At 39.1% G+C, this 27,734-nt stretch overlaps 2 protein-coding genes across 4 annotated transcripts in view; one reads left to right on the top strand and one right to left on the bottom strand.

The window, feature by feature from the left end:
- Fam210a (family with sequence similarity 210 member A) overlaps window positions 1–2,185 on the bottom strand; it is a 32,293-nt gene extending 30,108 nt beyond the window's left edge. Inside the window, exon 1 of one of the 2 annotated variants that reach the window (XM_027402668.2) lies at window positions 2,016–2,185. The gene's annotated coding sequence lies outside the window, so the exon portion shown is untranslated. Of the gene's footprint in view, window positions 1–1,789; window positions 1,903–2,015 lie in introns of those variants that run through there. The other variant, XM_027402669.2, reaches the window with a different exon arrangement.
- Window positions 2,186–2,234: 49 nt separating this feature from the next.
- Window positions 2,235–27,734, top strand: part of Rnmt (RNA guanine-7 methyltransferase) — a 30,587-nt gene continuing 5,087 nt past the window's right edge. Inside the window, exons 1-9 of one of the 2 annotated variants that reach the window (XM_027402666.2) lie at window positions 2,235–2,380; window positions 11,135–11,539; window positions 12,971–13,106; window positions 14,700–14,825; window positions 17,257–17,369; window positions 18,679–18,860; window positions 18,999–19,163; window positions 23,043–23,160; window positions 26,628–26,729. In XM_027402666.2, the coding sequence (XP_027258467.1) occupies window positions 11,177–11,539; window positions 12,971–13,106; window positions 14,700–14,825; window positions 17,257–17,369; window positions 18,679–18,860; window positions 18,999–19,163; window positions 23,043–23,160; window positions 26,628–26,729 (1,305 nt within the window). In that variant the 5' untranslated portion in view covers window positions 2,235–2,380; window positions 11,135–11,176. Of the gene's footprint in view, window positions 2,381–2,603; window positions 2,762–11,134; window positions 11,540–12,970; window positions 13,107–14,699; window positions 14,826–17,256; window positions 17,370–18,678; window positions 18,861–18,998; window positions 19,164–23,042; window positions 23,161–26,627; window positions 26,730–27,734 lie in introns of those variants that run through there. The other variant, XM_027402667.2, reaches the window with a different exon arrangement.

Below are 27,734 nucleotides of genomic sequence, written 5' to 3'. Positions count from 1 at the left end.
ACACAGTTAAGCAGGGGAACTGTCAGTTTTTGGAGTGACTATTTATAGAGAAACTAAACAAAACTTTACATACTCTGTCCCCAAAGAACAAGATCATTCTTAAGTAGATCCAACATCTTATCTGTTAGAAACAATGTTTCAAAAACTACATTCCATTTAAAAACAGAAACCACACATTAAAAGTGCACCTGAGAGATTTATTCTTGCTTCTTTATAAATGGTTTCAAACAAATTCTGTTGCATTTAAAAAAGAATTTTTTTTCTTGGAGATTCAGTCACCCATTAAATATGTTATGAAGCAGGTGCTGTTTAATGGATCTGAGCTAAGTCACCCAGGAACATCATGACTCCAGTCTGGGCAGAGCTCATCATGTGGCAAAGGGACACCCTCAGCCAGCGGTTTTCTTTCTGATCATGTTAACAGGAGTGTTAAGAATTTTGAAAATAGTTTTGAAAGTCTGTGCGTCGGGCAACTTTCAGATCTGAGTATAACCTTCTAGGAGATCCTGTCTGATTATCAGCCTAGAGGTCCTCCTGGGTCCAAATCCTGGTTCTACCACTTATGAGACTGACCTTGGCAAACACACTTAATCCTCATCTGTAAAACAAAAACAATCCTAACTACCCTACTGGGTTGGTTACACAAGAAAATGAGCAAGGGATGTGTGAAACAGTAGAAAATACAAAAGTTGTAGGTATTATTTTAACCCCATTTCCAGAAAACCAGACAGCACTCAGACAATAATAGCGAAAAAGGTAACTCGTAGAACATTTTTTATCTGACACATAGGGTCCCTCCCTACTTTAATATTTTCAAGAATCCTTTCTCTATCAAGTCATTTTACATGAGTCAAATTCTACAAAGAGAGAAAGCTGTGCGGATTGCATAAACAAGGAGTTAAGAGGCTTTAAACTCATTAAGAGAAAAATTTAAGACGTGTGGCTGGGGTCTGTCTGCAATGCCAGCATTAGGGAGGCCTGACATAGGATCATGAGTTTAAGTCCAGCCTGGGCTACATAATGGAAGTTTTTTTTTTTTTTATGTCAAAATTAGGTTCATTTTCTCTAAGATGACAATAGAAATATCTGGAGAAAAAACAACAAAACAAAACTCAATCATTGGATCCAACAAACTCCAATGCTTCATTCAATAAGCACACAGCGTTTTGGGGCTCAGGATCCACAAGACCTTTGCATTTGTTCATACTCATGAAAGAAAATTAACTCTTAACCTGGATAATGTCATAGAATAGAATACACAATCCCGGTTATCTGAAATTGATTTCTCATACTTGTTAAAAGTAAGCCGTTTAGTTCAAAGTTAATAAAGGAGTTGACAACCTCAGAAGGGCTAATGTCCACAAACTGCAAGTGGGAGGTGCATACTGCAAACTTGTCTACACCAAGGCCATGTTAATAAAAGTGCCTCCAAACAAATATTTAGAGGAGCAAAGCACACTTTCAAAGCTGCTTGGGACGGGTCGAATTTGCTTTAGAGTAATTCAGGAGACACTGCAAATCTGATTGTGGTTTTCCCACCACTTTGATGGAGGGATGGTGAGGCACTCCACAGGTAGAGTCTACTAAGTTCTGACCCTAATGTTGAGGTGAAAGCCTATAACGGTATGCCTCCCTCAAGAGTATGGCCTGACTACAAGCAAGGCGATAAGAAATGGCCCGTCACTCCCAAAGGTGAAGCTGATCGTTATTTTTGAAAGGACACAGCAACTAGCAAGGACGGAAGAGCAGGGCGTTAAGGACCATAACGCAAGAGGGTGTAAAACCGCACCAGGAGGAGCGAAGGCTGCCAGGACTCCAGAAGGACCTAGGACAGGGGTGACCTCTTTCGACCGGCCCCAGCGGTGGGCTCTGGAGTGCTGACGACTCCCGCCTGCAGGACGGAGGCCGCCACACACCGTGCGCGGCGCGCCTCGCTGCCGTCAGACACCCGCCCGCGGTGAAGGTGCCCTCTGGCCCCCTCCCGAAGCCCCACTGCGAACATGGACCCAGGCTACCTCTCAGGACGTGGGCGGGGGTCTCCACGGAATCCCGCCGCACGGGCCGGAAGAAGCTGCCTCGGCAAGGCGACCGGGCCAAGCCTGGTGCAGGGTGCGGTGTCACAAGACCCAGGCGAACGCTAGGCCTCCACCGCCCAGGCCAGCCGCGCCCACTAGCAACGTGCTCCGACCCACCGTGCCCGCTCGCAGGTCCACAGGCACGCCACCGCGCGAGGAACCATGGGACTCGTAGTTCCGGCGCGGAGGAGGCTACGCTCCAAGGCTGGTTGCTAATCCCGGGCGCACTCCCCGGAAGTGACGTAACAAGGCACGCGTGGCGCCGGCCGGCGTTTCCGCAAACAGAATCGTGGATGACTGTGTGGGTGAGTGTGGCGTTCGGCGTTCTGGCCTTTCCTGGCTTCTTTTGTCTTTAGTCCTGGGCGCTAAGAGCAAAGACGGGCCGAACGCCCAGACGCCTGGCTGGGCTCGCTTCTCTTCAGCCTCCTGCCTTCGGTCCTTGCCTCGTGGGGTTCATTGTGCCCGGAGCCGGAAGCAGTGTGGGCACTGCTTGTCTTGAGACGGTGGGCGCTGTTCCAGACCACACTGGCCCAGGGAGGAGAAGCCCCAGTGCTTCTTCTCGGGCCGCGGGGCTGTTATGAGGCTGCGATGGGCCGGGTGAGGTGTTGGGACCGAAAGACGGTTTGTTCTGTCTGGAGCTGAGCCGTAGGAACCTGCACCAGAGAGGTTGAGTAACAGCGGGGCCGGTAAGGGGGACAGATGAACTTGGAGAGCTGCTTGCCCCCCTCCTTCAGTTTCATCGGCTTGCACCCCGCTGTAGACGGTCAAGGTGGTCGTTCGAGGTCGTGCTTGACCGTTAGCTAGCAGGCAGAAACTGGGACGACCGAGAGAAATGATTTACTTTTGGGACGTTACCGAACTTATGGCGGGTCACATAGCCTGTGCACACCCCAACAAGCACGGTTCTGCCACCTCAGTAAAACAATTAACAGAGCCAAGTTAATAATGGAAAGCAGAAAAAGGAGATTTACTCTGTGTGACACGTCTTTGTGGGTCTTGAAATGAGGGTGAGGTTTAAGTAGGAGGCAAGAAAAATTATGTTTGGCCTAGGTGTGGGGCCGCCTAGCAAAGATGCGGGGAATGGTAGGCGGCCCCACATCTTTGCCTGGGCTTCAGTCTTTTCCTGTAAAGTGTTCTTACTCCCTTTGGCTTGTTTCTTTCCTTTCTCTCAGCATAAGATTCCTAGGGGAAATAATTCATTCATGTTCTCTCTCCCCTCTCTCACTCTTCCTCGTCTCTCCCTTCCCCCTCCCTCAACCTCCCCTTCGTTGTTTCAACAGTTTAATAGATCAAGAGACCCTGGTCTCTTTAGAATATCTTGATTTCTGTGAGGCAAGTTACAATGTGATCAGAGCCAGGTCAAAATACCCATCTCCAAGTCAGTCTATTTTTTTATCACAAAATCCTTTCTCCATTGTTCTATAGGGACATCTCTCTTTTAAGTATTTTCACTATCATTATTGATAGTTTTATTATTATTAATATTGGTGGAAAGCTGAGGATCAAACCCAGAGCCTTGAGAATGCTCTTGTGAACCAGAATTCCTAGAAAGCAGCTGTCACTACAAAGCTGTTGACTAGAATCTTGGTGATTTTTAGAACTTCGGTGATTCGGATAAGATGGAATGTTGCAAGTCCAGATCCTACTTATGTTGGCCCACCTTTAGCCTCCTTACTAGCCATTCTGCTCTATATGCAACCTAACATTTTTGTGAACATTAGGTAAATCCTTAGGAATGTATAAACAGACCTCTGGTTCTGACCAACTGAAAGGCCAACGATGCTGTCAGATAGCATTTGGGTCCTATAGTTGAGATTTCCTTGCTTTTCTGTGACCCACCTATCTGACATTTCCACCCATGTATTTGTTTGGATTTAGGATTTTCTTTCTTCTGTTATTATAAAACTTACTGGAACCGTTAGCATGTTAGAACATGGAATTTGAGTATTTAATCTGTATCCCTTAGCCATTGTCACACAAATTTGGCTCCAGAATAAACTGTTTCCCATCCTCTTTTAGGTAAGATCTATTGCTTTCTAGTGTACCAAATAAAGCACTCTATAATTGAATTGTTTGACACATAATTCTAGACATTTGCAACCATTTTGTAGTCATGGATGCTTTTATGACAGCTAATCTATGTATAAACTAAGTATAAACTGAATAAAAACCACCCTTAAATACTAATAATTTTAGGCAATAATTACAGCTAAAAATAACATTTTGCATGGTCTTATTGTAAAAGTTTCTTCTAGGCATTAAATGCTAGAGGAGAAATAAGAGTTTTGATAATTCGATGAGCAATTTTCCTTGATACTGATTTATAGTAGTTACTCTGTAAATTATTTTCCTACTTGATTTTGTTTTGTTCTCTGATTCAGTTGTTCCTATATAACGTATTTTGATATTCTGTTACTTTGAGTCAATATTCAAAGCTAGTGAAAACTAGTGTCTCCTGAAATCCTCAGTTTCCAGTGACTTGTTTTTACCTGTTAATATAAATAATGTTCTCTTTGTTATGCAGAAGGCCTTTAAAAGTAATTTACTTTAAAAGTAATTTACCTCTTGTTTTAGTGATTCTTCTATTGTGATAAGATACTGTGACCAAGGCAAACTTTTACAAGAGTTTATTTTGGGCTTACAGTTTCAGAGGTTTAGAGTCCATGACAATCACTTCACAGACATGGCAGCAGGCAGGTTCTGGAGCAATAGCTGAAGAGTTTACATCTTGATTCAGAAGCACAGGGCAGAGTGCTATCTGGGAATAACCTGACTTTTGAAACTACAAAGCCCACTCATGGTGACATGACCTCTTCCACCAAGGATATACCTTCTAGTTCCTGCCAAACTGTAGCACTAACTGAGATCAAATATTTGAACCTATGAGGGCCATTCTCATTCAAACCACTGCATGTCTTCATTACTTTTAGAACCTGAGATATCATGGTCTCCAATTTTGTTGATTTTTGATTTCCCTTTTTCATTTCTTTCAGTAATACAGCTTGATATTTTAGTACAAGTATTTAAGTTGTGAATTTAATGAATATAGTTCACATTGCACTTCTTTGTAGTAGTAGGCCGGCAAATTAATTGAATGAACGAATAAGTAGACCCTTAACAATTCCTTTGTAATAGATGACTTTCTTTTTTCTTTTTTTATTTTTCTTGTATTTTTTTTTCCTTTTTTAAAATTTAATTTAGAAACAAGCTTGTTTTACATGTCAATTCCAGTTCCCTCTCCCTCCTCTCCTCCCCCTCCCCTCAGCGGCCTCCTATCCCATCCCCTCTCTGCTCCCCAGGGAGGGTGAGGCCTTCCATGGGGATCTTCAAAGTCTGTCATATCTTTTGGGTCAGGGCCTAGGCCCTCCCCCATGTGTCTAGGCTGAGAGAGCACCCCTTTATGTGGAATGAGCTCCCAAAGTCCATTTGTATGCTAGGGATAAATACTGATCTACTACCAGAGGCCCCATAGATTGCCAAGGGCTCCTCACTGACACCCTCGTTCAGGGGGTCTGGATCAGTCCTATGCTGATTTCCCAGCTATCAGTCTGGGTTCCATGAGCTCCCCCTTGTTCAGGTCAGCTGTTTCTGTGGGTTTCTCCAGCCTGGTCCCTTTGCTCATCACTCCTCCCTCTCTGCAACTGGATTCCAGGAGTTCAGTTCAGTGTTTAGTTGTGGGTTTCTGCTTGTGCTTCCATCAGCTACTGGATGAAGGCTCTAGGATGGCATATAAGGAAGTCATCAATCTCATTATCTGGGAAGGACATTTAAGGTAGCCTCTCCTCTGTTGCTTAGATTGTTAGTTGGGGTCAACCTTGTAGATCACATTTCCCTAGTGCTAGATTTCTCTTTAAACCTATAATGGTTCCCTGTATTATGGTATTTCTTGTCTTGCTGTCCTCTATTCTTTCCCTGAATTGATCTTCCTGCTCTCTCATGTCCTCTCCTCCCCTCCTCTTTTCCCCTTCTCTTTCTCCTAACTCCCTCTCCTGTCCCCCCATGCTCCCAATAGCTCAGAATATCTTGTCCCTTTCCCCTTCTCCAGGGGACCATGTATGTCTTTCTTAGGGTCCTCCTTGTTTCCTAGCTTCTCTGACGGTGTGGATCGTAGTAGGCTGGTGATCCTTTACTCTATGTTTAAAACCCATATATAAGTGAGTACATACCATGTTTGTCTTTTTGTGACTTGATTACCTCACTCAGGATGGTTTCTTCTAGTTCCATCCTTTTGCCTGAGAATTTCAAGATTCCATTGTGTCGTGTGCCCCCCCCCCCCCAAATAGTACTCCACCAGCAGTGGAGAAATGATTCCCTTTCTCCACATACTCTCCAGGATAATCTGTCATTGGTGTTTTTGATTTTGGCCATTCTGACAGGAGTAAGATGGTATTTCAGAGTTGTTTTGATTTGCATTTCCCTGATGGCTAAAGGATATTGAGCACTTTCTTATGTGTCTTTCAGCCATTTTAGATTCCTCAATTGAGAATTGTCTATTTAGTTCTTTACCCCGCTTTTTAATTGGATTATTTGGTGTTTGGTGACTAGCTTCTTGAGTTCTTTGTATATTTTGGAAATCAGCCCTCTGTCAGATGTGGGGGTGGTGAGTGTCTTTTCCCATTCTGTGTCCTGCTGTTATGTCTTATTGACTGTGTCCTTTGCCTTACAAAAGCTTCTTAGTTTTAGGAGGTCCCATTTATTAATTGTTGATCTCAGTGTCTGTGTTACTGTTGTTATGTTCAGGAAGTGATCTCCTGTACCAATTCGTTCCAGGGTACCACCTACCTTCTCTTCTAATAGGTTCAGTGTGGCTGGATGGATTTAGGTTGAGGTCTTTGATCCATTTGGATGTACGTTTTTTGCATGGCGATAGATAAGGATCTATCTGCAGTCTTCTACATGCCAGCATCTAGTTATGCCAGCACCATTTGCTGAAGATGCTTACTTTTTTCCATCATATAATTTTAGCGTCTTTGCCAAAAATCAGGTGCTCGTAGGTGTGTGGGTGAATATCAGGGTTTTCGATTCTATTCCATTGGTCTACCTGTCTATTTGTGTGCCAATACCAAGCTGTTTTTAGGACTATAGCTCTATAATAGAACATGAAGTCAGGGATGGTGATGCCTCCAGAAGTTCCTTTATTGTACAGGGTTGTTTTGGCTACCCTGGGTCTTTTGTTTTCCATATAAAGTTGAATATTGTTTTTTCAAGGTCTATGAAGAATTGTGCTGGGATTTTGATGGAAATTGCATTGAATCTGTAGATTGCTTTTGGCAAGATTGCCATTTTTACTATATTGATCCTACCTATCCACGAGCATGGGAGATCTTTCCATTTTCTGGTATCTTCTTTAATTTCCTTCTTTAAAGACTCAAAGTTCTTGCTATACAGGTCTTTCACTTTCTTGGTTAGCGTTACCCTAAGGTGTATTATGTTTGTGGAAACTGTAAAGGGTAATATTTCTCTGATTTCTTTCTCAGCCCATTTATTGTCTGTATATAGTAAGGTTACTGATTTTTTTTTAGTTAATCTTGTATCCTGCTACTTTGCTGAAGGTTTTTTATCAGCTGTAGGAGTTCCCTGGTAGAGTTTTTTGGGTCACTTATGTAAATTATCATATCATCTGCAAATAGTGAAAGTTTGACTTTTCCAATTTGTATCCGCTTTATCTTCTTTTGTTGTCTTATTGCTTTAGTTAGAACTTCAAGTACAATATTGAAATGGTATGGAGAGAGTAGACAGCCTTGTCTTGTTCCTGATTTTAGAGGAATGGAGTTGAGTTTCTCTCCATTTAGTTTGATGTTGGCTGTTGGTTTGTTGTATATTGCTTTTATTGTGTTTAGTTATGTTCCTGTTATCCCTGATTTCTCCAGGACCTTATCATGAAAGGGGTGTTGGGTTTTGTCAAAGGCTTTTTCAGCATCTAGTGAGATGATCATGTGGTTTTTCTTTTGCAGTTTGTTTATATGAACTAACCCTGCATCCCTGGGATGAAGCCTACTTGATCATGGTGGATGATTTTTCTGATGTGTTCTTGGATTTGGTTTGCCAGTATTTTATTGAGTATTTTTGTATCAGTGTTCATGATGGATATTAGTTTGTAGTTCTCTTTCTTAGTTGTGTCTTTGTGTGGCTTGGGTACCAAGGTAATTGTAGCCTTGTAAAAAGAGTTTGGCAATGACCCTTCTGCTTCTATTGTGTGGAATACTTTGAGGAGAATTTTTATTAGCTTTTCTTTGAATTTCTGGTAGAATTCTGCACTGAAGCCATCTGGCCCTGGGCATTTTTTGGTTGGGAAACTTTTGATGACTGCTTCTATTTCATTAGGGGTTATAGGTCTGTTTAAGTTGCTTATCTGTTCTTGATTAGGTTTTGGTAAGTGATATCTATCCAGATAATTATCCATTTCCTTTAAATTTTTGAATTTTGTGGCGTACAGGTTTTCAAGGTATGACCTGATGATTCTCTGGATTTCCTCAGTGTCTGTTGTTATGTTCCTCTTTTCATTTCTGATTTTGTTAATTTCCAGTGTTTTACTCTCTGCTGCTTGGTAACTTTGGATAAAAGTTTGTCTATCTTGTTGATTTTCTTGAAGAACCAACTCTTTGTTACATTGATTCTTTGTATTGTTTTCCTAGTTTCTACTTTATTGATTTCATCCCTCAATTTGATTTTTCCTGGTGTCTACTCCTCCAGGGTCAGTTTGCTTCTTTGTGTTCTAGAGCTTTCAATTGTGCTGTTAATTCTGTAGTCTGACTATTCTCCAGTTTCTTCATGTGGGGACTTAGTGGTATAAATTTTCCTCTTAGCATTACTTTCGAAGTGCCCCATAAGTTTAGATATGTTGTGTCTTTGTTCTCATTAAATTCTTGGAAGTCTTTAATTTCTTTTTTTATTTCTTCCTTGACCCAGGAATGGTGCAATTGTGCATTGTTCAGTTTCCATGAGTTTTGCAGGTTTTCTGCAGTTAGTGTTGTTGAATTCTAACTTTAAAGCATGGTGGTCTGATAGGATACAGGGGGTTATTCCAATTTTTTTTGTATTTGTTGAGGTTTGTTATGTTGCCAAGTATGTGGTCGATTTTGGAGATTGTGGTTCCATGTGGTGCTATCTTTTGTGTTTGGATAGAATAACAGATGACTTACTTCTTCCTCCCATTTTACACATACACCTTAGAACATATTTGAAAGCAACTTAATGGTTGTTACACTGAAGGCTGAATCTTCAAGCTTTCTATAGCTATTTCTACTCTCCACTTTCTGTACATTGCAGAATTCTTTATTAAATAAGGACTGCAAGAATCTTGACTTCCTGTATTATTTTTGTGTAATCAGAATACCTAAGGGAGCAATGTATAGAAAGGAAAAATTTATTTTAACTCATAATTTTGGATATTTCAGGCTATACTACTTGATTTTGGTGATTCTGGGCCTGTGGTAAGGCAGAATATCATTCTGGGCTCCTGGTAAGGCTGGCCATTATGCTGGTGATAGTGTGTAAAGGAGGAGGCAGTTCACCTGATGATGGTCAAGAAGTAATTACTGAAAACTAGGTATAATTTACATACATTCTCCAAACAGGTTGTGCCTCCCTAAAGTCTCTAGAACCTCCCACAATAGTGCTACTAGCTGAAGACCAACCAAGCATTCAGCACATAGCCTGTGGGGGAATTTCACAAACAGTAACACTGTGCTCTAGCCTCAAAGTTCCATGACTGTTTGATAATGCAGATACACGTAGCTGTCTCTCAGTACCCAAAGTTAGCATTTCCAGGGCTGTTCAGAAGTCTAAGTTCAAAGTCTCTTGACACTCAGGGCAGGCCCTTTGCTGTGAGACACTGTAAGATTAAAAGACAATTACATGGTAATTCTGGTGGGAACCCAAAAGATTAAAATGCCAGCAGGAGTATGGCGAGCCAGGCTTACGAGGTCTCACATTTCAGGGAGCAAGGATGCTTTGGAGAATCGGACTACAGGCAGAGGATTTGGAAAGAGTTGTCCCTGCCCTGAAACTTTGTCTCAGGCTAAATTTAAAGCCAACAGACTAATTAACCTAGTGGAAGAAATGTCAGCATTCAAGCTGTTGCGTGCTGTTTTGTTGTTTTTGCTTTCTGAGATGGGCTCTTGCTGTGTAGCCCTAGCTGGCCTGGAACTCTTAAGTAGACTTGGCTCCAACTCACCGACAGCCTTGGATCTTTGCCAGCCAGGTTCTGGGATTAAAGGCACATACCACTGTGCTCAGTTTATAGCATGGTTATCTGTAACTACTACTTACCAGCTTTACAGTTAGAATCAAGAACAGAAACTTAAGTTTGATCAAGTTACTGTGTTACAACGGACTTGGCTCACAATACACATATTGTTTTAAATTCTCTCAGATCAGTTCCACAGGTATCTGCACCACATTGTTGGGTAGTCACAGTGTGGCAACCCCACTGCTCTGGTACTAGTCTCAGTTACTTTTGTGTCAGTGTGACCAGAAGTCAGAGAAAAGCAATTTTAGGGAAGCAGAATTACTTTGGCTTATATTATTTGAGGTTTTAGTTTGTGATTGTTTGACTTCTTGTACTTGGGCAGAATACTATGGGCAATGGTGGTGTGTGACCAATGAGCTTTATTTTATAGTGATGGAAGAGGCAGAGAGGAAGTTGTCAAGGATAAGCATAACTTTCAGTGGTATCTCTCCAGTGACCTACTTCATCCAACCTAGTCCCCATGTTCTTGTAATACTACTGTATATTTATAACTTCATTTGTAATGCATATATAAGCATTTTTTAGGTCCTGGTGTGTACAAGCTTTTGAAATTGTGAAAGAATGTCATCTACAAAGTTCATGCTTGAGATTTGCACTGAACAGTTAGGATTTTTGTGTTGGGCTACATTCATAGCTATAACGAATGGCCATAAGTGGTCTTGGACCATAGGTTAAACATGCCCGCATGACTGAAATTGTTTTAAACTCCTGAAACTAAATGACCAACTTTATTAAAATTATCTTAGAATCTTAGGATTAATGTTTATAAATAATCTTTTTTTTTTTTTTTTTTTTTTTGGCCATCTAGTGTTGATTCATGAAGTTTTGCTGTCAATTCAAGTAACCAGAAATGGAAAGTTCTGCAAAAACAGACAAATATGAAAAGATGTCTTTTGACAAGGCAAAAGTGTCCATAGATTCTGAAACAGAATCTACTCCGAGTGTTAATGAGTCTATTACTGCATCTGGGCAGAGGCTTTCTGAAAATATTCCTGCGGACCAGCAAGTAGAGAAACCAAAAAAGAGGAAAGAGTTTGAAGATGATCTTGTAGAGGAAAATTCAAGTCATGTGGAGGACTCTCCATCCAAGAAAAGAAAACTTGATGTTGAAATCATCTTAGAAGAAAAATGCTCTGGTGGTGATGGAGCTGATTCAAAGAAAAGGAAACTGGAAAGGGGTGACGTTTCTGAGGATGCTGCAGAAAAGCGGAAAGTATGCTCCGTGTATCTTATTTGTAATTCAGTGTGCTAACTACAAGTATGGAACAGCTGTGGCGAGACATGTATCTTAATGCACAATAGACTTAACACCCAAAATTAAAGTTTGTTAAGGTGAAAGTTGTGCTGTGATCATTTTCATGTTATTTTGGAACTCTTGTTTGACCAGAACCTTGAAAGCTGGTTTTTATAGTTTGCTTTTATTTTTTTTTTCAAGATGACAGTATGTGGCAGGGTTGATTTCTTCTATCCTTTTTTTTTCTCTTCTTTTTTAAAAGATTAATTTATTTATTTTACATGCATTGGTGTTTTGCCTCAGTGTATGTCTGTGTGAGGGTGGACCTGGAGTTATGAACAGTTGTAAACTGCCATGAACTTGGGCACACTGGAAGAGCAGCCAGTGCCCTTAACTGCTGAGCCATCTCTCTAGCTCCCTTTTTGTCCTTTTTTTTTTTTTTTATCAGGTGTTTCAAGTTGCCTGATCATCACTTAAAGTAATAAATGTCAAAATTGTGCCCAGCTTTATTCTCCTTTATTAATGTGCTAAACTATAATTGTTCCCAGCTTCTAGTTTGGTATACATAATATTTAGTATAATTTTGGTTAAGTTGATGTAAAAGACTGATATGGAGCAAGTGGTAACAAACATTTACCATATGGAAAGGATTCTTAGGCTGGGACTGGAGAGAAAGAATACTTTACAAATTAGTAACATTTGCTGTCAGGCATGAAGAAGAAAGTAGCAGGCCAGGCTTTCACCACTGGTATCCTTGTAAAAAGGTGAGCTAATAAGTTAGGCTTGGGTTTAAAATTTATACTGGCAGATTTTTTTTCTTATAATAATTTACCCTTAAATTTGATATGTAAAGTAAGTAAAGAGTTAGGTATTTTGAAAAGGGAGATGGCAGGTGCTGAAGGCCCTTACCTACTATGGAATTTTTATAGAATGCCTAGGTTTTTACTAAATGCAGATAGAAAAATTGTTGCATTAGATTAATAATGTATAATAAAAGTCCATGGTACTGGGTGTAACCTCCTAAATTCTAACTCGTGTGTGTATTATATAATCATATCAATAATTTCCTACTGATATTAAAGTGTAATAGTTTATCACTCTTACTCCCTTTTAGGAAGTTCATCTATTGACTGTAATTTATTATTGAATAAATCAAAACTCTGGAAAAAAAAGTAGTTTCCTTAAAACATGTAGCCTTAAATTATACAGGTAACAACCATGATGAAGACCTTCAGAGTGAGGGAGATAACCTTTTAGGTGTGGTAGAAATTGCTATATTTCTGTGGGTCCGCCATCGCTCTGTGAAATTCCCTTCAGTTGTGTTTGCTCCTTCCATAGTCAGGTGGTCTGGGGCTTTTGCTCCTTTCTAGATAATGCTCTAACTCTTGACTTTTGTCCTTTCGGTTTCAGAAGTTGGAGGAAGGACACAGCTCTGCCGTTGCTGCCCACTATAATGAGCTTCAAGAAGTGGGTTTGGAGAAGCGCAGTCAGAGTCGCATTTTTTACCTAAGAAACTTTAATAATTGGATTAAAAGTATTCTTATTGGTATGATTGTTTTTGCCCTTTAGTTAAAGAGATTTAAAATTTTATTGAATTACATTTTATGGTGCTGGACATTGATGCCAAGGGTGCCTGCATTGAAAGTGCTCTATTATGCTGATTCATGGCCCATTTCTTTGTTTTGTTTTTCCCCTCCCATTTTTAATCATGTCAAGTCAAAGGCCATTATTTGTTTTTCATTTTGTGATCACACTTTGGTTTTAAAAAACTAGAGAGCCAAAAGTTATTGTTCAGATAAGTTATTGTTTGCTTTTGGTTAATTATATGGGATATTGATAATGATTAGTTGATAGTTAAGTAGGCTTTCATTTGGCAGTGTGCTTCTTTATACTTATAGTTAATGTTACCCAAGGCTGTTACTCTAATAGTTTTAGTGTGGTGGCCTGTGGGATTGAACATTGAATTTCTGCTATGTCAAGAAAAGGACAGTGTTATGATTCTATCTACAAGCCTTTAGTAACTTGGCATCAGTTATCATAGAACTTGTTTGTCTTATGTGATTTCTGGGGGAAAATGATGTTTACTTTGAGGACTGAGAAAAACATACAGCTTTGGAGCTAAAATTTTGTCCATGGAAACTCACCTTTAAAATCAAAATAGAAATGAGTAGAGAAAAATAGAATTTAGAATGTAGTATTGCTTCCTCTAGTTAAGTCAGAATTGTATGTAAATTTAGAGAAATTTTTAGAGTACAGTTAAGTTTTTATAGTTGTTTTTTTTTCTTTGTGTCTGATTTTCAATTCATACAAGTAAAGTTTAATGGAAATTCTTCCAAGTTGACTTTAAAGAACGTTTATACATTTAGTATGTCGTTTTATTATTTTGGTAAATAAGTGTGAGAGTCATTGCAGAAATTTAAATATGGAGTAGTTATGGTGCTATTGGAAACTACTGTCGTATCTGTATCGAAAGGCAGAAATATTTGTACTGAATATTTTAGCCACCCAAATAATACTTACACAAATTATAAAATACACAGAGTGATAAAACAGGAAAAATATAAGTGTAAGATTCATTATTATATCAATTTTTAGTATTGCTGAATACTTCATTTATCACAGACTATTAATAAGCCTTTTAAACCACTGTTTGAACTTTTGCTTGTTTATGAGGTAAAAGGTAGTTTAAAGTTTTGGGTATTTCTTAAGCCTGACTATAGAGAATAGAATCAATTACTATTATCTATCTATAACTACTTCAGTTTTAGTGTATATGAAGTTAAGGATTGCCTTATGGGAAGAAATGGAGAAAGCTATAAGAAATAAAAGTTTCTCTCTTATCACAAATGTTAGTTTTTTAAAATTAGAACTTAAATGCTATCTATTTAATGTTGACTCAGATTTTGAAATTATACTTCAAAATCCATTTTAACATTGTAAAATGGTTTATGTGTACTCTAATGCTAAAGGATCAAGTTAGTTACTCTTGGATTTTGGAATACAAGACTACAAATTGATGATACATTAATGTATTATATATAATTCATATGCTTTGTCAGACAGAAGTTATTGGGTTTTTAAGAAGTTGCTGTAGTAAAAATAGAGAAAATGCATTATGATTGATTTCTCTCTTTTTTAGGGGAATTTTTAGAAAAGGTACGACAAAGAAAAAATCGTGATATCACTGCTTTGGACCTGGGATGTGGAAAAGGTGGTGATTTACTCAAGTGGAGGAAGGGGAGAATTAGCAGGCTAGTGTGTGCTGGTAAGACATATTTACATGGTAAAGTGTTATTTTGGGGACCAGTGAAATAGCTCAGTGGGTAAAAACATTTGCCACACAGCTCTAACAACCTGAGTTCAATCCCTAGATCCCACATAAAGGTGGAAAGGAAAATAACCTGCTTGTGCTTAGGGTGTCTCCCTTGTTCACATGCACACACACATATACAGTGAGAGTAATAATAACTAAATAACGAGTTTTAAAATCAGATATTTTGGCCAATTAGGTGAATGGGAAACTATAAGGGTCTGCTTGCCAGCATGATGCTAAGGTATCTTAAGGCAACTTTTTTCCTGAGACCTATGCATATGATAAGCATTTTGAAAAATGAAGGTTTTACTAGTGGTTTTTGTTCCAGTTAATGTTAACTTGTCCTTCCCCAGAGGAAGGACATACTATTGTTGTTCTTACTATATTATGCCCACCAGCCATCATGTTCTTTCTGTTTGATGGGTTGTAGGAAGTACAACAGCATTGCCTCCAAAAGTACTGCTTGAATCAGTAGTTTTTCAAGTTTTTTTGTTTTATGAGCCTTATATACTAAAAATATTACTGAAGAGTTAATGATTCTCTGTGTGGCTATAGCATTGATGTTGATCATGTTAGAAATTGAGGCTGTGATTTTAGATTTATTTAAATTTAAATTAAGTTTGATGGGAATTCTGGCAAGTTGACTCTAACAAGTGTTTCCACATTTAATGTGTCATTTTGTTATTTTGGTGACTAAGCAGTTATGAATGAAAGGCCTTTTCAGATAATTGTGGTTATTCATCTTCAGTGATCGGTCATCAAGTGGCATTTCTGTAAGGTTAGTTATAATGTGGGACCTGAGGCCTTATTGACACACGTTATGTATTCCTTACCTTCGGACTCATTCGTCTGTCTCACATTTTCAAAATGGTTTTATAATACCTGGGGAGTGCTGTTTACCAAGTTATGTAGATCTTATGACTTACAAGAAATCAAATTTGCTTAATATTATTGCCAGTCACAAAAGTAGTTGATACAAGGTTTGTTTTTCTTTCAGAACTGTAATTTTTATTTTTTTTACTTGAAAGTCAAATTTTATCTCTGGTAGCAAGTACTATGCATTGTGTCCCTTAAAATAACCCTGTTCATCTTCAGAAATACGTGTATAATAGTCAGCAGTTGATAATCATTCTTTTAAGTGAAAGTGATTTATTGCAAACACGTGACCAGTATTAGCTGCACCAGGCTTTTTCTTTCCGGCCACCAACCGGCTTCCAAATCATGACATAGGGACTTAATGTTTTGAATGCTTAGCCTAGCTTAGGCTCATTTCTGGCTAGCTCTTTTAACTTATCCTGTTTCTCTTTATCTGCCTTTTGCTTCAGGACTTTTTCCTTTTCTTTCTTGTATATCTTTTCACCACTTCTCTTGACTGGCTAGCTAGTTGTGATCTCCCTCATTCTCTCCTCCTTCTTTTTCCCTTTTCTCTCGAGCCTAGATTTCACCTCCTATTTGTTCTCTGCCTGCCAGCTCCACCTGTCCCTCTCTTGCCTAGCTACTGGCCATTCAGCCTTTTATTAGATCAGTCAGGTGCTTTAGGCAGGCAAGGTGAAACAAATGCAACACATCTTTACACAATTAAACACACATCCTTAGGTCATTAAACAAATGCAGCATAAAAAAATATAACACACCTACACATAGTTAAAGTCATATTTCACTATTAGCTCACAATTCAGAAGAGATTATGCTAGGTGCTGCTGGTAACAAGAGAAGTCTGGTCTTTCTCCATGGTGATGTTCAGATGGCCAGGATTGACTTCTTACTGCTTCATGAAGAATATTCTAAATGAAGACTGGGTTTTCTTACTGGTGTGTGATAGTGAAGAACACAGGACACCTCCACAGTGCCATTTGGTGCCGCTGCTTTGCATGTCTTTACTCATCATTGCTCCTTCTGTCACAAGTGCAAATCTCAAAGCAAGGACAAGAACAGAAACATTCCAGTATTTCACAAAATGAGCTTATAGGTAGTGTTAGGTTTTATAGTTCAAATGGAATCTAAGTTGTCTGCGTCATATTTTGAATCAGCAGTTAAAACCTGGGGCTGGCAGGATTCTCAGTGCATAAAAACCCTTGCTGCCTAAACTGAAGTTTGATCCCCAGAACCCATGATGGAGGGAGAGAACCAATTTGTGAAAGCTGTCCTTTGGCTTTCACACATAAGTAATGATGACAAAATTGATCATCCTGGCATTTGCCTAGTGTCAGTACTGTTAAGAAAGCTTCTGCACTGAAACAAAGGAAACAAAACCTTTGTTTAAAAGAAACTAGATAGAACCTTACAGCCATTTCCTGTCTTAGGCTTGCATTTCATGCCCCAGTTTATCAGTTGAATTGCTATTCTGTGTTAACATTTACCAACACCCTTTTTACCCTTGTAGATATTGCTGATGTTTCTATGAAACAATGTCAACAGCGTTATGAAGACATGAGATGTCGTCGTGATAATGAATACATTTTTAATGCAGAATTTATAACTGCTGACTGTTCAAAGGTACAGAATCTTTGTTGTTTTAATTTTGAAATTTATTTTTATTTTATGTGTATGAGTGTTTGCCTATGTATGTGTTTTGTGTACCACATGCATACTTGGTACCCATGGAGGCCAGAAGATGGTATTGAATCCCCTGGAACTGGAATTAAGGACAATTATAAGCTGCCATGTAGGTTCTGGGAATCAAACCTGTATCCGTTACAATAGCAGCAGTGGTCTTGAATGCCTAGCCATCTCTGTAGCCTCATCTCTTAAAATTTGTTTTTTTCCTTCAGTGCTGGGGATCAGACGCAAGGCCTCGTGCATACTGCATCTCTCATCTGTAAAGTTGACTCATTTGTTAAAAATTTGATTTGAAACAGTAAAAATCTTTTTTTCTTTTTTTTTTTTTTCTTTTTTTTTTTTTTTCTTTTTTTTTTTTTGATTTTTCAAGACAGGGTTTCTCTGTGGCTTTGGAGGCTGTCCTGGAACTAACTCTTGTAGACCAGGCTGGTCTTGAACTCACAGAGATCTGCCTGCCTCTGCCTCCCAAGTGCTGGGATTAAAGGCATCCACCACCACCACCCAGCTTAAAAATCTTAAGGCTTCATTTTTAATTTCTACTGGAAATTCTATTATGATAAAGTTTAAGTACTTTAAGGAAAGTACTTTTAATAATTGGATATTTGAAATACCTTTGTTGCTTTTTGATTTGGTCAAGATTCACTTTCTAATAGTCATCCCTTAGTGTCCCTACGGCATTGGTCCTAGGAGCCCCAGAGTCCACAGGAGCTCAAAGTCACTTATATAAAATGGCATAGTATTTGTGGATAGTTACACACATATTCATGCATTCTTTAAAAGTGTGTTTAGTAGGGCGGTGGTGGTGCATGCCTTTAATCCGAGCACTTGGGAGGCAGAGGCAGGAGGATGATCTCTCTGAGTTCAAGGCCGGTCCGGGCTGGGGTCAGAGGGCTCCAGTTTTCACCTTCTACTTTGTTTGAGATAAAACCTCACTTGTTTGCCTCTGCTTTACATCCTGGGCTAGTTGGCCTGTGAGCTTCCAGAGGTTCTGGGTGTCTAACTCAGATACTTTCACTTATGCTGTCTACCCTGTTTTAGGCCAGGGTAAGGAAACTTTTTAAATATGTCCCTTGTTGTAATATGTACATGGCAAGAAAAAGAATAAGTCAGAGATTGATGAAAACTATTGGTTACTGTCAGGGAATGTTTACTTCAAGAACACCACATTCTAGTAATTTACTGAAAGCAACACTGGTAATCTGTGTTTTATTAGTTTTGAATGTTAACCCATTTACATTTGTTATAGGAACTTTTGGTTGAAAAATTCCGTGATCCACAAATGTGCTTTGACATCTGCAGCTGTCAGTTTGCTTGTCATTACTCCTTTGAGACCTTGGAGCAGGCTGATATGATGCTTAGAAATGCTTGTGGAAGGCTTAACCCTGGGGGCTATTTTATTGGAACCACTCCCAATAGCTTCGAACTGATGTAAGTAACTTAAATCCAATTAAAATCAAATACTTCTTAAAATTGTGTCATGTAGTTTTTCACATGTATGATATGATTGTTAGGATTGAAAATGTTAATCATAATTCTTTTATTTTAATTGTGGAATTACCCTAATAGAAGACGCCTTGATGCTTCAGAAACAGAATCATTTGGAAATGAAATATACACTGTGAAATTCCAAAAGAAAGGAAGCTATCCTTTATTTGGCTGCAAGTATGACTTCAACTTGGAAGGCGTTGTGGATGTTCCTGAATTCTTGGTGTATTTCCCATTGCTAACTGAGTAAGAATATCTTGATCTGTTGCTTTTCCTTTCCCCTCATCCCTTATCCTAAGGGGACAAAATTAATAATTGCCATTCATACTGTGTTTTAAATGCATCCCCAAGAAAAAGCCTTAGCTGCAGAATTGAGGCCCACTTTAAATAGCTTTCTTTCCTAAGAGAAGGGAGCCAGCTGCTTCTCAAGACAGAAGATAAATGACTCTACAGCTAGCAAACACAGATAATATAAAAATGAGAAAGTCTAAGATCCTTCCTTTAAAAGAGATTATTAGAAGTTTGAAACTGCCTGAGGAGTAGCCCAGTTTTGTTTTTTTCCCCTCCCCTCCCCTCCCCTCCCTTCCCCTCCCTCCCTTCCCCTCCCCTCCCTCCCTCCCTCCCTCCTTCCTTCCTGTGTGGTCTCTATTATGTAGTCTTGGCTGTCCTGGAATTCACCATGTAGCTATGTAAACCAGGCTGGCCTTGAACCTCACAAAGACCTACCTGCTTCTGTCTTCATAGTGCTGAGATTAAAGGCATTTACCACCACACCTAGCTTCCTACAGTATGATTATAAAGTCCTGATTCATGGGCATATTTCGCCCATGCACATTAATTCTGAAGAACTCTGTTGAATAGCAAGCACAAGAGAAATTGAAGGATTTCCTTGCCAGGAGAATATAATAAAAGCCAACTGATGGGGATTATATACAGATGACCAAATTTTTTTTTGTATTTTTTGAAAACAAGTATCTATTTTGAATATTTACTGAGGAAGCAGGAGGGTTTTTGCTTACCTAAACTTGGCTGATTATTTTTTAATCTAGACAATATAATATAATATAATATAATAATCACAATATAAGAAACTCTTACCTGTAGGTTAAGAAGTTAGTTGCTAGGTTGGTAGCACATCATTGTCTGGAACTCAAGACACTGATTCAGAGGGGCCAGCCTCATTACAGTATAATTTTGGTTCAAAAACAAAGAAAATAGAGAGCTAGGGAAAGAGAAAATCAAGTAACAAAGACATGACAGGACATAAAAATATTGAATACAGTGTTACAGATATAAGCTGCTAAGTTTAAATTTTAAATCAATTTGCAATGTTACTCTTCAACTCTATAAAAGAAGAAATTAGAGTTTTCTACTTTTTCTTCATTTGTTTTGTATGTTGGCTTGGTGTTTTTGCTTAACAAAATTAGTAGTTTTAGTAGACCCCTCAAAATAAAAGAACATAATGAAATACTATTGGCATTATTTTCTACTTAAATTGTTTGAACATAATAAATTTAGAAAGTTATAGATTCTTGCTTTAATATATAATTATTTTCATCTCATTAAATTTTTTTTGAGAATTTCATGTAGAAGTTTTATCAATTTTGATCAAATCCATCCTTCCCTGTAGCCACTTCTTCACATGTTCCTCCTACATCCTCTTCACAAATTATTTTCCTTTTCTATGATGATGATGTAACCTATTAAGTCCAGTTAGTGCTGCCCATATCCTTGTGGCCTTTTCCTGTTGCTTGTGTTTTGTTATGGGATCTGGTCATCTGGAGTTAGTTTGTTGCCTGTGTATTTAGTAAAGAATTTCTAGTCTACCTGTGTCAAGTGGGAATCTGTTTCTGATTTTTCTGTTAATTGATTTCATCTTAGGTAGGAGGAGCTTCCAGCTCTGTTAATTAAATACTTTTGATTTTTGACTGGTGAGACTCTGTGATTCCAATATAGGTTTTTCAATGGATTGATTATATTCCACTTGTGTGTTTGGCTCAGTGAAGTCACTGGACAGGTTCACGTGTGGTTGAGGTGTCTAAACCCTAATAGAAGTATGGGCCAGGACTCGGGTCGAGGTTCTAGAGTTGAGGGGAGTGGAGAAAGGGGCCTTATCAGCAGTGTGTCATATGTGGGGCAAGAACTGAAGAAAATATCTCATTGTAGGGAGCTGAGAAGTCACACCAAGAAAGCCTGCTTATGTTCGTCCTTCTGGGGCTAAGTCAAGGGAAGAGAAGTGGTGGGTGGGATAAAAGACACAATAGTCTCACCAAGAAATCCCATGGCTATAGCCTAATGCATCAGTTTTTTAAATGTATTTATTTGTGCAGGCACTTGGTGATCTAAATGTTAAATCTAAAATTTTTGAGGTTGAGATGGCTTCTTGCCATCTACTTAAGAAACTGAACAATAATGTAATTAACTTGCTGAAACATCCATTCAGATTGCTCAAATTAGGTTCTTTGTAATGATGAGTTTTTCCTTTTTTATCTCCCCTTGCATATAACTTGCTTTTGTTTCTAGTGGCTTGTCTTGGAGATTTATTATAATTGAGTTGTCTTGAATAAAAGAAGTACCTATGTTCATGCTGTCTCCAAGAAGGGCTAGCTTGGTTAACAACTCAGTCTTTTGGGGGGGGGTGCTTTTCGAGACAGGGTTTCTCTGTGTAGCTTTGGAGCCTATCCGGGCCCTCACTCTGGAGAGCAGGCTGGCCTCGAACTCACAGAGATCCGCCTGCCTCTGCCTCCCGAGTGCTGGGATTAAAGGTGTGCAGCAGCTACCCAGTCTTTATGTGTGTCTTCTGCAGTGTACCTGTGCCAGGAGCCTCTGATGTGCCCAGCACTACCTCCTTTCAACTGTCCCTCACTCAAGCTTTGTATTATATGTTTTTCCCCCTTTACCCACTACCTGAAATCATCTCTAGGAAGAGAATTGTAAAGAGTAGTGTTTAGGTAGAATGGGATATGGTTGTAGAAGCCAGGAAGGATGTTCCTACGAAACTCAGGAAGTGGCAAAGAGGCTGAGCCAAGAAGAAGGAAAACTAGTGGGGCTGAACCAAAGACTAGCTGTTAAGAGACAGCAGTATCACTTGGAGACCATGTTCAAGGATTTTGAATTATGTCTTGGAGCCCAGCGAAGGGAACTAAAAAGGAAAGTAATATGACCAACTTTGTATATTTGAAAGCTTAATGTAACTGTAGCTGGGAAAGTTCATTGAGGGAAAGTAGGACTGGAAGCAGAGGGTAGCATGATGGTGCTAGTGATTGATATAGAATGGCAGTGAATGAATGTGGTAAGAAGTGGAGCTGTTTGAAGTAGACATGTTATAGGTAAGAGAAAGAATTTTATGATGGATTGATCACAGGGAGGATAGAAGATAGATGAATTCATGGCAGTGATGAAGATGAGAAGCTAGTGTCTGACACATCCAGGAGTGATATCTAATGAGCAGTGTGTGATGCTAATCAGGGTCACAAAAAATCGAACTGCAGACAGCTTCCAACATTCCATGTAGTTGGTTCAGAGATGTAAATTGGTTCTGAGGCAAACTTCAAAACCTTAACAATTAGAAGTTAGGTTAAAGGGAAACCTGTAAAACAATTGCAAGAAGCCATCCAAGATATACTTTTGACAAAAAAAAAAAAATTACCAGAGAATATGAATACTTTAAGAAAGATGTGGTCATCATGTGCATATGTGGGGAAGTAAATAAAGTAGAACTGATAGAAAAGTACTCTGTATGGCCCTTTGTTCCAGGACCTTTGTGTCTGTAGCTTATGGACATTTAGAATAGTTTTCTTCATAGGCATGTGAGTTGTTACTCATCCTTCATTTGTATTATTCTGTTCTACATAAGTAAATAGTAGTTTCTTTAGTTAAACCCAAATGTCACTGCTATCACTTACAAAGTAAACTGTAAAATTAGAGGATCAGAGAGATGACACTTGGTGCCAGGCATGATGACCCCTTCAGTCTCTGGGACCCACATCATGGAAGGAGACAGCCAGTACCCTCAGGTTGTACTTTGTCCACCACCCACAAGCACACACACATAAGTTTGATGTGATAATTTTTAAAAGAAATTACAAACATTTGAAAGCCTTTTCATTAATCTTTTTTGGACAGAATGGCAAAGAAGTACAATATGAAGCTAATATATAAAAAAACATTTCGGGAATTCTATGAAGAAAAGATTAAGAACAATGAAAACAAAATGCTCTTGAAACGCATGCAGGCCCTGGAGGTAAGTATAAAGAAAAGGAATAGAGATTCTAGGATGTGGTGAATTTCTTTGGTAGTTTGGGCTCCTTTTTCAAGGTTCTTCTAAAATTGTGGTTAGGTGTGTTGTGCAAGTTTACAGTTGCTGTAGATACTCTACCTTTAAGAGCAGAGGCTGATAAAGACAGCCATAGTGGATGTTCAGTAAACATTTGGTGAGTGAATGAGTGGTACTCTTAACAAATTCTGTTTCCCAGGTAGATTTGTCAGTCTCAGAACTATTGGCATTGTGGACTGGAAAGAATTCCGTTCTGTGCTCTGGCCTCTACCTATTAGATACCTACCTGTAGTACCCATATCCCTGCTGTGACAGGCATGTTTCGCACTGGGTAAAAATCAAGACCTCCCTATCTAGAAGAACAGTTCTCTATGACTACGTTAGCAGTTTAGGACCCTCCTGGCCAGGGCTTAGGACGAGCTCATACCAGGGGGAAATTTGTTCTCTGATGACACTCTATTAACATTTTGATAATTTGATATATACTGAAGCTGAGACTGCACAGTGCTTGCTTATTCTCCCAGTGCAGTGGTGAGAGACTGCACAGTCCTTGCTTGCTCTCTCAGTGCAGCAGTGAGACTTCACAGTCCTTGTTTGCTCTCTCAGTGCAGCAGTGAGAGACTGCACAGTCCTTGCTCACCCAGTGCAGCGGTGAGAGACTGCACAGTCCTTGCTTGCTCTCCCAGTGCAGCAGTGAAAGACTACACAGTCATTGCTTGCTCTCCCTTTTCCTTTTATTAAAGAAATGTAAAGTAATCGATGTACATTTTATTTGTTAGAATCATAGAGTAGTAGAATATAGTTGTGCAAAATTTAAGATGTTTCATTTAATTTAGAGTATTGTCTCATTTTTTAAACTTTTTTCTTTGTTTTTGTCTTGTTTGTTATGAGACAAGGTCTCATTCTGTATTACTACTTGGCCTGGAATTCACTATGTAAAGAGTTGAAGTTCAAATTTACAGCAGTTGTCTTGCTGCTCCTGAATCCTGGGCTGAGGTGTGAGATCCATCAACGTAGAATATTTTTAAGTGCTTGAAACCTAGCCTGTCTTGCTTATATTCAACCCATGAAAGTAGCAAAACACTTTTAAACAAATGGGCAGCCAATATTAGTTCAGGGTCACATAACTGTTAAATAATTCAGCTTTTATGGGTGGCCAGCCATCATTCTCCTATTGAAGTTTCAACCATGGTTATTCCCCTGAATTGCCTAATGGGAAGATCCTGAAATACTAATTGACTTTTGAAACCTGTAATTAATAAACTGTTCAGCTATACATCCTTAGAATTAAGAATGTTTTATATGTGTCTTGTATTTTAGAATTATGAATATTTTTATTGGCTTTATGTTAGGGTAGGAGCTTGGTTTTATTTGCCCTGCGGTAGAAAGGAAAAGGAGAAGCTGTAATTCTTGACATGTTTGTGTCCCTTAGCAAATTGCTCTTCCCTGATAGGCAGTACATGCTCATTCAACCATTGGACCATTGCTTTCTTTCAGTATATAAACAATGGATTTCTGTAATTGATTTAAAATGTATTTCAATAGATAAACGAGAACAAGGATTTTAAATTTTTTTAATGAGACCAACATATAGGCCTTGAATCCATCACAGTGTTAAGAGTAGGTAGTATGTGTTGGTATTCAAAGTGTAATGAGTATATAAAAAGGAAGGCAGCAAGATGTAGACAGAAGCATGGGAAAACAGATGTTTGGAGTGTTGTTACTAATAACTTCCTGTCTTAAGCACACTGCTTTTCTCAGTTTGCCTTCTTGATCCTGTCCTTGATATGACCCTGGCTGTCTGGGAGCATAAGCAGAAATAGCCTGTTGTTTGGAAAAGTGTTTTGGTTCTTTATTTCATGACTAAGCTCCTCCTGTGAGCCTGTGAATGTCATTGAGACCAAGGGTGGAAAAAGTGATCATGCTTTTGGAGCTTTAATCCAAACCAAAGATTTTAAGGGGTTCTTATTATTTGCAAAACATCAGGCTTCCACACTAGCCCTTTACAACTTTCCATAGTCCTCAGGAGGAAGGACAACTGGGAGGCTAAGGGCCAAGACACTGGGATCACAACAGTCTGGTGCTCACCTTCTGTTTTCACTGAGAACTTTCTTGGGAGGCATTTCTTGAAGAATTACTCCTTTGAAAAGTACTAGCTTACATACACTATGTAAGGTTTGTTGTTGCTGTTGGGGGAGGCAGTTTGTAGTTCTTACCTTTTATTTGGTCATCTGTAAAGGAGGAGGTGTCTGCAGATCCACAGACCATCTCGCTGTGGAGTTGGTAACCAGTACGTTGACTGGATTACAACAGAGTAAGTGAGACCCATTCAGAATAAAGTCCTGAAGCTTTGTGATACAGTAATACTAAAGTCAAGAGGTTGAAACTTAGAGTAAACTTTTACCATTACTGTTGTTAAGATTGGATAAAAAGTAAAGCTGTGAATGCTAAGAATGTGCAGGACCCACAAAACCAAAATAATTTCATAAAAGGTCTTATTATGTAGTCTACGCTTTCCTAGAACTGGCAGTGTTTCTGTGTATCCTGAATACCAGGATTATAGTTACATGTTACCAGGTACAGCAACCTATTGTTCTCAAAACAGCAAATAAACAGCTTTATTTCTAATACCTGGATATGCAGTAGGATATTCCTAAAGAAAAATGAGAAGGGGCTGAGAGATGTCTCAGTTGGAAGACCTAAGTTAGAGCCTCAGAACCTATAAAATAACTGGGCATAGGCTGCTGGTGGTAATCGTAAGGGCGGAGATGACCTGACCACCGAGCTCCAGAACTGTGAGAGACCTGTCTCAAAAACTAAGGTGGATGATCAATCCAAGGTTGACCTCTGGTCTACATCTACACATACCCTAAAAAAAGTGGGGGAGGGGAGTAATTTTTAGATTATAACAGAAAAAGCCCTTTGCCAGAAGTCAAGATGTAAATGTTTTCTGCTAAATGACCCCTTTTGAGGATTAAATTATATAGTTTGTCCAAGCTGTAAATAGTCTAACATTATGATAGAAGTTGACCAACAGTTTGGAGATAATTCCCTCCCTGCCCTTTTCTCTTATGTGAAAACTGAATAGGGCCTGGGGAAGTGGCTTAGCAATTCAGAGCACTTGCTGCTCTTGCAGAGGATTTGAGTTTAATTCCCAGTACCCGTATTAGGTGGCTTACAACCATCTGTAACTCTAGCCTCAGGGGATCCCCAAGGGCCTTCTGCTTGCTGTGGGTACTGACGCACCTTTCATGCGCACTTGTGCACACACACACAGGCGCTCCCGTGCGGGGACACACATTTTTAAAAGAAAAGATGTATGTGTAGTTGTAAAGCAATACTTAAGGATTATTTTTACAATTTCAGTGGTTTACTCTGTCAAACTATTGTAAGTGTAGTGAGATCTCTTAACTAGACTATATTTGCTTCCTTAGCCATACCCTGCAAATGAGAACTCTAAACTTGCCTCTGAAAAGGTTGGTGACTATGCACATGCAGCAGAGTACATGAAGAACAGTCAAGTAAGATTACCTCTGGTAAGTTTCCAGCGTTCTCAGTCGGAAAAGGAGCATGTGTGTGTGGAGACCGAGGTCATTTCAGTTGTTCATAGTGCTTGGGCTTCATTTAAGGGTTACAAACGTGGCAAATAATAATGTCCCCCCTAAGTTGTGATAACTTTGATGCTATAGAACATAAAATATATTTCAGTGAGTAGTATAGAAAGCTTTTATGGGACAGCTAAGGGTGGGGAAGAAAAATCATAGGCTTGGTTTGCAAGATTCCTTGCTAATTCTGTTCCAGAGACAAAATTCCAAGCTCTGTGGATGTAAATAGAAGATGGGAGAATAGTATATTTTCATTTGTATTGATTTTATGCAGACTCACTTTTAAAAAATTAACTGTGTGGTGGTAAGTCAAGCCTTAATAGCCCCAGTGAAAATTGCAGATATTTTCATAGTACATTTCTCTCTCTCTCTCTCTCTCTCTCTCTCTCTCTCTCTCTCTCTCTCTCTCTCTCTCTTCTCTCTTTGTTGGTTTTTTGTTTGTTTTTTCGAGACAGGGTTTCTCTGTGACTTTGGAGGGCTGTTCTGGAACTTGCTCTAGGCTGGCCTCGAACTCACAGAGATCTGCCTGCCTCTGCCTCCTGAGTGCTGGGACTAAAGGCGTGTGCCACCAACGCCCGGCTAGTACATTTCTCTTAACATCTTAGAATATTCTTCCCTTGTAATTTCTTCAAACTTACTGGGTCCTAGAACTGATACTAGGTCTTATGAAGTCAGTGGCCTATGCAAAACTGCACATACCTTACCGTATTGAATTTTTTTTTTGGCAAGTACAATTTATTTATGATGCATCATTTGTGGTTCTTTTGGTAAAACACAATGTTTTTCATTTTTAAGTAATAGGTTCAAGGTAGATGTTTGTTTCAGTTATTACCACTCCTCCAACAACAACTCAGCATTGAAATTAACTTCCTATAAAGAACTTTGCATTTTCTTGCTAAAACATTTGCTACTTCCCAATACCATGAACAATGAATA

Source organism: Cricetulus griseus, chromosome 2 (assembly GCF_003668045.3).
Source record: "Cricetulus griseus strain 17A/GY chromosome 2, alternate assembly CriGri-PICRH-1.0, whole genome shotgun sequence".
Lineage (NCBI taxonomy): Eukaryota > Metazoa > Chordata > Mammalia > Rodentia > Cricetidae > Cricetulus > Cricetulus griseus.
This window is presented reverse-complemented; position numbering and strand designations above follow the sequence as displayed.